Source organism: Magallana gigas, chromosome 8 (assembly GCF_963853765.1).
Source record: "Magallana gigas chromosome 8, xbMagGiga1.1, whole genome shotgun sequence".
NCBI classification, from domain to species: domain Eukaryota; kingdom Metazoa; phylum Mollusca; class Bivalvia; order Ostreida; family Ostreidae; genus Magallana; species Magallana gigas.
Window position 1 is genome coordinate 37,838,213 of NC_088860.1, and position 12,566 is coordinate 37,850,778.

General features: G+C 30.9%; 1 protein-coding gene across 2 annotated transcripts in view; it reads left to right on the forward strand.

Annotated features, from left to right (window-relative positions):
- LOC105334969 (ankyrin repeat domain-containing protein 17) overlaps positions 1-12,566 on the forward strand; it is a 776,771-nt gene that overhangs the window by 476,795 nt on the left and 287,410 nt on the right. Inside the window, exons 1-4 of one of the 2 annotated variants that reach the window (XM_066069667.1) lie at positions 5,673-5,799; positions 6,313-6,423; positions 10,691-10,748; positions 11,314-11,429. The exons of the other annotated variant lie outside the window; for it this stretch is intronic. Of the exons in view, the coding sequence (XP_065925739.1) occupies positions 5,697-5,799; positions 6,313-6,423; positions 10,691-10,748; positions 11,314-11,429 (388 nt within the window). The 5' untranslated portion in view covers positions 5,673-5,696. Of the gene's footprint in view, positions 1-5,672; positions 5,800-6,312; positions 6,424-10,690; positions 10,749-11,313; positions 11,430-12,566 lie in introns of those variants that run through there. 2 annotated transcript variants of the gene reach the window in all.

Sequence of the window (12,566 nt, forward strand, 5' to 3'; positions counted from 1 at the left end):
TAAAAGCAAAGAAAAGGCAAAGGTCATTAATTAGGACACATTCCACTCTTACATATTGATACTTAAACATGAAAATTATGTCCAAGTATACTGAGTATTAAGCCCATGCATATCTGTTATGCACCCAAATTCATTAAGTCTTGGGCTGTTATGGATCGGATACCTTAAATTGCATATATCAATTCAACATTTCTTCTATCTTACGTACTGATATACTTTATACAGTATTTTTGTTAGAAAATAGCATAAAATGTATTCACGTTGTTTTTCCTGATGCAAGTACTTAGTTTTTTTATTTTTTTTTCTTTTTATAATTATAGCCTTTGTAGTTTGTTCTGTTGTTTGATTAGTAATATATTTGATTCAGAGGTATCAATAATGGTATTTGTATCACGTGGCTGAGATTATTACCTCATTTACAAAAATTTACTGTGCGAAAAATTTAATGATTATAGTCTAAAGAGTCCATAGTAACATGTTTTTTTATGGATATCTGTTTGGTTGCATGTTGACTCCAACTGCCTTTCCCCCAAAACTATGATTTAGCACAAAACCACCCAGATATTATAAAGATTAAATATCATATTTAAAAAATTCTTAGAGAGATTTACAATAGTATTTGTTGACATCTTTATTCAGAAATCACCCTCAATACTTTTTTCAATATTCAACGTTATCATCTTGAGTACTTTCAATACAAAACTCCCATATAAATTTTAACCATGTATTAAAATCTGACAACGTAGAAGGAGCGTTTCAAAGGAAAAATCAATGTTGTTCATTAATAGTTATATGGTCTGAAATTGACCAAGTAAGAAAAAAACACACAGAAAATGTTTCTCAAGTCAACATGACTGAGACCCAGTGGACTAGGTGAAATAACAACAACATGAAGTCACCGTCAAGTGTGACTAACTATGACCAAATTAGTCATAGCGCAGCCATGGCCCCTCTTCCCCTACTCTAGGCGACGTAAACACAGTGGGGTCAGACAAGAATGTTTGTAGTGCTTGTTGCAAGCGGTACAGAAAAAAAGCATTGCCCAGGCCAGAAAGATGTACATTGTCTGTGGCAAACAAGCAAGGGCTATCAGTGCGCAGCTCTGGATATCTTTTATATTTTCCACCTAACCTTTTTAGTTCCTCACACCCCTCCATACACCCCTGGGCAGAATCTGGGTCCAAACTAAATGTGGTGGATGGCATCAGTCTAGAAAGTTTTTCCAAGGTTTTGATAATACTAAATCTCAGTTCAATTGATTTAGCCCCGTTTTGCATAGGGATATTATTACCTCCGCAATGTATGACCAAAATCTGAGGTGGATCTTCTACCTTAAACAAGGTCGTTAATCTTAGAGTAAAGTTCACCCCACCTCATGCCCCCTTTACCCAGAAAATGGATGCCTTAAGTCTGTAAATCAGTGCCCCGGCAAGACCTTCTTGCGTGACAAAAAGCATGTTTAATGATGGATGACCCAACAATCCAGATTCTTGTATGATCTAAAAAGAATTGACATACATGTAAATATAAACATAAGAGACGGTTGTCACCTTTAATACCTAAACATTTTGAGAGGAGCTACTGTCTTATATAATTAAGCAAGCAAGAAGATTTCCATCTACCCTCAATTGCAATAGACTTTTGACTTGCTCCTGACGCCAAAGCATTAGATGTTGCACCAATACTGAATGAATGTGTCTTGTACAACCTAGTGTCTAAACCTAATTTCTCTAGTAACATATTGATAACGGATACTACCTGGTATCTAGTCACCGAGCTTCCTGACATATGGCAAAACAATAACCCCCTAAACTGTAAATATAACCTAATACAGGACACGGGACAAACAATCTTATGTATATACTTAAAAAGTGTGTTGTCCAGTGATGAATATGACACATTTTGGACTTGGATAGAATACCCATATCCTGCTTTGTGTTTTGTACAAACTCGCCCATTCTGAAAAACCCAAAGAATGCTGTAAGAAATATAGTTGTAAAAAGTGTAGATTCATAATATGAATGGCAGATGGGAGGGTCTGGACCATGGTGGTTAAAATCTGCTAGGTAATTGGTTTTCTAGTGTCATGGTGGGGATTGCTGCGGCTCAGGCCTAGCCAAACTTTAAGTAAAAAATATGGGGTCCTGTCTGGGAAGCCATGTAATATACAGTGGTAAGAAATACCTGCAATATATGTTTTAATTGTGTTGGCTGATAATTTCCGCAGTGATAGATATGACATAAAATTGACTAAATCTGACTGAGATGGGGGCCAAACTGGCCGACTTTGATAGACTCGACAAAACAAATGGAATGCATTTACTGCAGTATCATATACTTTATTATTAGGTTAAAATCAAATATTTTGAAACTTACCTAAAAAGGATAAGAAAATCTATTTGTAATATTTCACTTTTTTAATTAACTATTTGAGCAATTTTACACTCTTCTAAAAATTATTTAATTATTCTGTACTGTTATACATGTATTAACGATTGTCGGACGATAATTCAATACATCAGAATACTCGTTTCAGCTTTACTTGATCTTCTTTTTGGTTTCACATGTACCGCTGAATACCTCTAATTAACCTCACCACCTTATTTGGTCTTTAGTAATTACATGTAATGTCAAGAATTTCTATGAAATAAGTCCATGGACAGCTAAAAATAGACAGTTCACTAAAGAATCCTGATTAATCAATGAGAACGATACCGAATTAAGCTGGATAATTAGTGAATTTTCTTAATTCACTTTTAATCTGTTGCTTAAAAAAATAAAGAACTTATTTTGATTTTAGTGAATTGTCTCTCCTACCCATAAGTTTATCGTAAATAAAAATTTATATTATACTTTCAGCAATTTAATTTTCCATTACATAAGCTAATCTGTGAATTTGTCATTTTAAATTTGGTAAGATATTTCAAATGTAATAGCTGTTATGAGAAACGTAGATTTTTTTTTAATCAGTTAATTAACATACATGATACTTGATAAAGGAGATAAAACATATATACTTTAACGTGTCAAAAGTGTTAATCCCACTGACACAAGTCCCTCATGTATTTTTTGATGTCATTTTAACTGAATCTTACGGCAAAATAAATAATTGGTAGACAATAGAGATGCGGGATATTGATAAAATCTATGTACAATGTACATGTGTTCATGTGTGAATGTTTCTTTTCCATGCATGTTATTGCCTTCTCTACTTATCGAAAAAAACAATGCCTGTCCAAAACATATAAGAGGTATTTGTTTAAGATCTGCAAGTGTACTGTTGGCCTAACTACATGTAACTGGAACCACGTACAGTAGCACAGAGTGTGTCTCGGCCTTGCAGAGTTTATTTCCCCACCTCAATGTCAATTTTATGTACAGAATTATATTGAACTGCCCATACTGGAACTTTCAAGTTAGTTGAGTTTTCATCTCAAAACTCCGAGACCTAGTTTAGATTTGAATATCATGCACCGTTATTTCAACTTGAATCCAACTTGAACTTTTTCTTTCGGTTTAAAGTTTTTAATTAGGCGTTCACTTAAATGATATAAAGAATGGCATAAATGATAATATTGATTTAAAGAGGTTAAAATAAGAAAATTTGATGACTTAAATGAAAATCGCATTGTTTTTTACCCCAAAAATGTAAATGGCGTAACAGTTAGTAATTAAAAAAAATTATACTTTCTATTGTAGCTTTTTTGGAAAATACATGAAGACAAACTACGTATAGATATTTTTGTAAAGTTTATAAATTATCTGAAATAGAGGGAGGGAATGAGAAAGAAATTATTAAATTGTCATTGACCGTTGCAGTTTGTGGAAAATTGAAATCCCTCAAATCAATGCAGGTGCCCGTTACATGTGTATTGAAACAGAATTACAGAAGTTCAGCGTATCATTTGAAAGTTTCAACGGTATTATTTGAAACGAAACCGATAAGAATGGGTGTAAAAAATACATGTACACATTTTTTTTTCGATTGAGTTGAAAAATTGTCGCTTTTGAGGGGAAATGTAAAAAACCGAAAAAATACTATATGTTATAAAAAGAAAACATTCATGTTTGTGTGATTAACTTTGATGTATCAAACAGGTTGAAATTGTGTTTATATTTGCTGGGCAAATATAAACATTATTTTAATGTAAAAAATACAGCAATTTAAAAATCATCACTATTGATACCAATACATAGACAACGATATATTTATATCGATAAAGATATACATTTTATGCTTAATTTATAAGGAATCTGTTTTAAATATTTTTTTTAATTAATAAAAATCTATTCCTTTTTTAAGGTAGTGCGAAACACCTTTAAAATTATGTATTTGAAATATTTTCTATAATACAAAACATAATGACTTAATATTATGTAAAAACTAATTTCAACCCACTATCTTTAGAAAAAAATGTATAAATAATACCCATCAATTACTCCAGGATAAAAAAGATTTGAGATGCAACGTATTTTGATCATTTTGAAATGGCGGTTCGATGGTGTTCATATGATTTGTATGTGCAATTTAACCTAATATTATTTAAAAATGCGTAACTTGTGTTCTTTGAAAGTAAAGACTTGAACATAACCACCACCAGTGTTTTGGCTTTATGTCAAACAAATTTCAAGGTCATATCAACAGGTCAAAGGTCTAATATGATGACGTCATCTCGGATTTTTATCCCTTTTTACCTCCTTTAATATACTTAAACCTGAATCAATCTAAACACAATGGTTAAATTCTCTTTATTTTTATATTTTAACAACAGGGTTATGGCAATTATACTGTTAAATTTTATTCAAATTTGAATCACAAATTTTCTTTTTAAATACCAAGAAGTTACCAGTTACTATTTATTTCCGTATCTTTAAGTAACAACGTCTCCTGTATAAAAAGCAGCACAAATATTTGTCATATGAAAAATAACTTAATGGCATAGGAAATTATAACAAGTACTAACAATGAGTATTTCAAATTATACTCTCTTTAAAGGAGATTCGAATGATGTGTTTTGGTTAATGTGGTCAAAATCTGTGAGGTCGGATTTTTTTTTTTAATTTTACATATTTCTAGATTTCATTCCCAAGAAAAACGTAAACAAATTTCAAATTAATCTAGCTTATCTGTTTTACACTAACTTAAATTAATTATAAAAGTCATGTTTTACATTATTTAATATATCTATTTTTTATATATTTCAGAAAGAACCGAAAAGTTGTACGTTTCAGGTTAATAAAACCAAATCTTGCCCAAGTAACCAAACAGAATGGAACAAAAGGTCGAAAGACATGAATTGTAGCAAAACCAATGGCTACATGTGTATACCAAATGAAAGTTTCACAGAGTTGCTGGAATTTTGTTACGATCATCCCCGAATATTGATTTTAGAAGGTAAAGAATTTTCACGAAAATACGGACCCACTCCCCCGCTTATTCTTCACACACACGCACAACCACATACAAATACAATGGAACAAAAGGTCGAAAGACATGAATTGTAGCAAAACCAATGGCTACATGTGTATACCAAATGAAAGTTTCACAGAGTTGCTGGAATTTTGTTACGATCATCCCCGAATATTGATTTTAGAAGGTAAAGAATTTTCACGAAAATACGGACCCACTCCCCCGCTTATTCTTCACACACACGCACAACCACATACAAATACAATGGAACAAAAGGTCGAAAGACATGAATTGTAGCAAAACCAATGGCTACATGTGTATACCAAATGAAAGTTTCACAGAGTTGCTGGAATTTTGTTACGATCATCCCCGAATATTGATTTTAGAAGGTAAAGAATTTTCACGAAAATACGGACCCACTCCCCCGCTTATTCTTCACACACACGCACAACCACATACAAATACACACACAACCACACACCCACCCACCCACCCACATTCATTGGGAAAGCAATCACTTCTCTAAAAGCAAAAATTATTATGCTAATAACTATACATCAACGAATACAATATAATGTCAAACATACATGTATATGTCTTATAGAACTACCAATGAATTTTTAAGATAAAATAAACAATACGATATTACTTTAAAGTAGTAAATGACATCACATATTTCGGTTTTTTTATTTCTCTTTATTTAAAGGACTTTGACTTTCGATTGAAGTATAAATTACTTGCAAACAAATCAGGCGTAAAGTTTACACTGAATACATTCAACGTAAGAACAAAGTTGTAAACTCTAACATAAGATTAATTAAAGTTATCTTTTTTTCCATCTTTGAGTTTTATCTTAATCTTCATGTTATGCTGAATAATACTTTGTCTTTATTTAATTTCAGGAACCTGTTTATATTTTAGCAGACAATGTTCTGACGTGGAAGTTTACAACTGTCGAAATTTCGAATATGGTTGTCCATCAACCCATTATCCATCTTCAAAAATTTATGAATGTAAGTGCATTGATTTTAATACATGTTAAACTTTTACAATTACAAAACTCCCTTTTTAAGTTCTTAAAAAAAATCATATTCCCATGATTAACTGTAAAAGTATTCACATCGAATTAATTCATGTATTTTGGATATGTGGGGGTTTTTTTGCGTGTAAGGTAAAAACCAACTTTTCGCCAAGCATGTATCGCATTTCCGATTTTTTGGCGTGTCACAAAATTTGCAAAAATCTGTAACACTTTTAATTTGCGGCAGTCATTTTTCTTATAGAAAACGACGCAGGATTTAATTTTTGCGTATTCCAATATTTCCAAATTTAAAAGGGGTCGCGAATAAAGCGAAAATTAGATCATCGAGAAAATTCCCAGATATAAGATATATTGCCTAAAACCATGCAAACAGGTCAAATATATAACTACAGAGAGGTATTTAATCCCAACCGGCTACAATAAAATTAATCAACTGTAAAAATTTCATGATTTGGTGTTTTAAGAACACTATAATTTCAAAACACATGAACGTGCTTTTTTCGGTATGTTAACATATACATGTAATTAAAAGAAACTTTAAAAAATGTAACCCTTTAAAGGGACTAGGACACGATTTGAGATTTATTTAAGTTTATTTTTTAAGTATAAAATGGTTTAATGGTGCATTTTAAATGATTGACCAAAATATTGAATGTTAAAGTCAATGTACAAGCGCGATACAGAGGTAAGAATTGGTTGTTATGTAAACAAAGCTCGAGTCTTATAGTTGTTTACAAAATGTGTAATGTAGAGATTTACCATCTCTTAGACAAAATGACATGTACAAATCAATTCTGACTTGATATCTTCATAAATACTAGTATCAACACAAGAAAAATACATTTGGTTGAAACTTACACCAATACAAAACATATGTAAACAATGACAATAATTGAGCTTTGTTTACAAAACAAAGAATTATGAACTATGTATATTGCTTTTAACTTGATATTTGACTTTCAAATTTTGACATAGAATGAAAAACTTCTTTATCTATCAGTATAAACATTTAAATTGGAAAAATAAAATTTGTAAATTTTTATGTCAAATCGTGACCAAGTGCCTTTAAAAAAGATAACAAGATATTTAAATAAAATATTTATTTTTTCAATGACAGGTATATGTTTAGTTTAATATTAACAGGATGAATGACCATCTTTAAGTTCTCCTTAAAGATAGCTTAAAGATGCTTAAAGGTAGCTTAAAGACGATGTTTAAGCCACCTTTAAGCTATATGTGTTGCTTAAAGATGGCTTAAAGAAAGCATAAAGATGGCTTAAAGGCAGCTTAAAGACTATCTTTAAGCCACCTTTAAGGACAACTTATAGGTCCTTAATGTCCAAACTTCTTTAAGCCACCTTTAAGCCACCTTTAAGCCATCAAAAAATCTTTTAATTCAATATTGTGCTTAATTTACCGACAAAATATATTAACTATATGATAATGATAGAAAAGGTATTAAAAACGGTTTTTGTTCTAGAAAATAAAATTTAAAAAAAAATAATCAAAACGCCGAAGACGAGGATTGAACCCGGGACCCTGCGTTTACCAGCATCACCTCGCTTCCTCTGCGCCACGGCTACTTACATATTTAGGGAGGTTTTTATATCCTATATATCAGTGGATATTGAATCAATGTATTTAATGTGTATTTTTTACTTGAAAAGATTTTGACTTCCATTCAAATTGTAACAATCAATCATATCTAACTTATAAGTTACATGCATGCATATATTTAGAATGAAATACGGAACATGGTCTTCAGTGAAAAAAAATATATTATACCATAATGGAAACCGTTAGACTTATATAGTAAATAAATTTAAACCGAGTAGATAAACGTTCATCTAATTCACAGCTAAATGAAATGCAAGGAAGAAGATGAAATCATTTCTTTTATTAAATGCATTGAAACTATTAGGGTTATTAGTTCTACGCAATTTTCCCGGTTTTCATGATCACGGCGCCGTTCCAGTATGTTTAAAGGGGCATGGTCACGATTTTGGTCAAAAATTATTTTTTCGATTTTAATGTTTACATTGCTTCAGTAAGGCATTTTTAATAGGCAACCAAAATTTGAGTGTCATTTGATGAGTTATAAGCAAGTTACAGAGCTTACAATTCCTTGCTATGTAAACAAAACGTTTGTTTACATTTTGAATGTTGAAGTGAAAATTCCAATTTTAGACCTAAAATGAATGTGTTTATCGTTAGGACCGGTTTATTTATGCTTAAAATGAATAATAAGATAGACAAACCAGCTTTAATAAGATTTTTTACCGGTATATTGAACCTATGTAAACAAAAACAGGGCACGAGCCTTGTTTACATGACGGAGAATTGTAAGCCATGTATCTTGCTTAAAACTCAACGACTGGCACCCATATTTCATTTGATCATTAGAAATGCATTCCTAAAGCATTGCAAATAATAAAAACAGAAAAATAAAATTTGACCAAAATCGTGACCATGCCTCTTTAAACATTTACTTGTATACATGATTTTTAGACTATCAATTCTATAACAAACAATATTACCAATTACGGGTGACGTATTTACTGCATGTGGCAATTGCAAATGATGTATACATATACTTGTACATACAATTGTATGATGTACCAGGCCGGGTATGTGACATATTTACTCTTATACATATATTTAAACAATTAACCCCTATTTATGATCACCGGTACAGGAATTAATTAACCTCTAGATTTTACTCTTACATACATGTATCTTTAATTTGTAGACGTAACATTTTTAAAACCCAGAGTTGGGAAATAATTCTTTGAAAATGAATTACAAATGTAAATAAACTTTTATTCACTAGAATTATCGTATACACGTACATACTAAGAAACACTGACTTGCACCTGGGCACACGACACACCTGTTGTGTATATCTTGTATATTCTGTGTTAGTTCCAGGGGTTTTCTTAAGTTGGACATACAATAGACTCTAATTAGATATACACAAACGAACAAAACTATGTCTAGACAAACAAAGCAGTAATATCCTGCCCGATATAACAAAGGCAGTTGAGAGTATTTTCATCTTTAACATGTATCTAGCAGATCTAGAATTAGACCTAGAAATAATTAAAATTGAAAAAATACATACCTTAAACCGATTATTAAATTAAATCATGCAGTTTTGGTTCAGTATCTTTATTTTGTTTAATAACCGGATGAACGAAGAGAGAGAGAGAGAGAGGAGAGAGAGAGAGAGAGAGAGAGAGAGAGAGAGAGAGAGAGAGAGAGAGAGATTTCACCGATTAATTTATAATAGGAAACTAACATACTTAAATATAATTCCATGCACAAATTAAGATACAGAGACTGCGCTCACCCCTACAACAATTTTGAATAGTTTTGAAACCAAAAAAAAAAATTATAATGAATTTTATAACGACAATCTGTGTCCATCGGAGCGGTGTTGATAGCGATATGTGTTTAATGGCACGGAAAATAAAACCGCCTGGAACACCCCCCCCCCTTCCTTGGAAATTATATCATCACTCGGATCAACCCCTCCCCTCCCTATAAAAGAGCTTTTGCATTTAATACATGTTTTTATTGTTCAGTTTGATCAAACTTGACTTAAAGGGAACTTAAAGATGGTTTAAAGACAACTTAAAGGGAGCGTAAATGCCACTTAAAGATGCTAAAAGGTAGCTTAAAGATGGCTTAAAGGTGACTTAAAGAAGTTTGGACATTAAGGACCTATAAGCTCAGCTTAAAGGACCTATAAGTTCAGCTTAAAGGTGACTTAAAGGTGGCTTAAAGATTGTATCTCCTTTAAGCCACCTTTATGCCACCTTAAAGCCACCTTTAAGGACTTGCTTTAAGATTGTTTTTCGCCCTGTGGGTCAATTATTTGCTAAAAAATGACGTTTTTTAACAAAAAAAACTGGTTTCAAAAACGTCAATTTCTTTTTGCAGTAGCCAAATGATCTTCTAGAATAGGATTGGGGGTGTCATATTGAAGTGTGATCAGGTTCCAGAATTTTTTTTATTAAGGGGATCAGTGGGCAACAAAAAATTACGTTTTTTTGGCAAAAAAAGTATGGTTCCCAGAACTCCTCTTATAACCTTTATTATCATTTATTTTTTTTATGGCCGGATTTATAGAAGAAAACTATTGGGGTATATATAATTCTGTGATTTTTAAACAAATAATGGTTACAAACATCTCACACCAAAAAAATGAGAAAATTTAGCAGCATTTGTTTTTACAGATCCAAGCTGTATCCATGTTGAAAGGGGTTGTTTCGTTGCCGAACCATTTTGTAAAAGGTAAGATGGATAATAATGTAAATAATGAATTGAATTCTTATTTTGATATCATAATTATATTACGTAACAACAACAACGTCTAGTTCATAATAACATTATTTTGATGAAAAAACTAAATGAATGTATAGCTAATAAAATTCTTAAATATTATTTTCTTTCTCGATCTTAATATTATTCCTAAGTAATGCGAAGCATTAATTACGTTGATAATGTTTAACTTGTTTTTAATTATATTATGTAATTCGCTAGTTTGTAACGCTTGATTTCAATTTAAAAAAAATCATCAACGATCAAAATAAACGTTGAATAAATTTGAATCGACCATTCTTATTCATGCTACGTTATGTTCCTTAGTTTGACTTTTTATATAGTAACTTAATTAGATAATAAATAAATTTTTATTGATAAAGATGATTTTATAAGAAACTACTAGTTCATAGGTAAACCATCCAATATTGATAAAATGTCTGGTAGTTTCTCGAGTTTTTGAAAGTAAATAAAAAAGATTCTACAAAAAATTACAGAGCATGTTTAATATTATTTAATTTATTTAATCCAAATGCAGTCAACCTCCACAAAAAGAGAATGAATTCAACGTTGCGACACTTTCAATCAGTTTGGGAGTATCTATTCTTGCATTTTTTCTATGTGTGCTGCTTTTTTACTTCATCAAAAAAAGAAGTGAGTGTATTTACTTTTTTATCAAGTTATTACAAAAATTATTCTCAGAACTGTTTGATATGGGTAAACAATCGACAATGCATGTAGACATAACAACAGCCATCAAATAAATTTAACCGATGTCATTATCAATTTTTGTGCTTCCATTTTGTGTCGAAAAATCGCTTGTAAAGTTTACAATTTATTGAAATATACGGTGACGAAATCTAATGAACAAATATCACAATTCAATCTCAAAAAATAAAACATGTAATTTTTTCCATCTAGCGATATATCCTTCTATATACCATATAAGGTGAAACATACTGGAGGTTCTTTTATTTTTACGCGATACAAAGCAACACCCATGAAACTAGTTTACATTTTTTTAGTTCAAATGTAACGTAACACTTATAAACATTTAAACTATAAAAATAGAAAATGCTTTTTTAAAACTTAATGAAAAAATACCGTGTGAATTATATTGCTTTGTTACATTTTTGTTAACATGCAACCTCTCCTTAAAATAAGCTAGGTATAAAATATCAATAACACAAAACTTTTTAAAAATGTTTCTATCAAGTACTGTAATCTAAACATGTCTCATTGATATCAATTTCAACCGTATCATTTAATAACCGAGTGCAGTTGCCTAGCTAGGAACAAAATACTTGTGAGCAGGAGGTCTTTGGGGCAGCAACCTCCCAGAAGCAGATTTTGTTTTCAATTACAGTGGCAGTATTTTATAACTTTGATATATCAGCATAGTATTGTTATTGTACTTACAGAAAACAAACTCTAATTAAATTAGGATCACTATTAGCAGTGACATTTTTTTCTAATTATTTGGTTTTGGTTCTTTGTTATTTTCTCTTTTGTCTACATAAAACCGAAAGCTTTGAACAAAAAGTCGAAGAAAATACAAACAAAGCAACTTTAAAACAACACACAGAACACCAACAGATATAAACTAACCTTACTGTCATTTCCTATAATTTTTTGTCAAATTAAATACCGTACATGAGTGCCTAACCTAAATAGGAAAAATAAAATTTACTCTGTAAAAATATTTAATTAATTTGCAGAATTAAATTTTTAATAAATAAAATTTTATTTATTTAGTTTAGTTTTTATTTAGTTTTATTAAAAAATCACGTT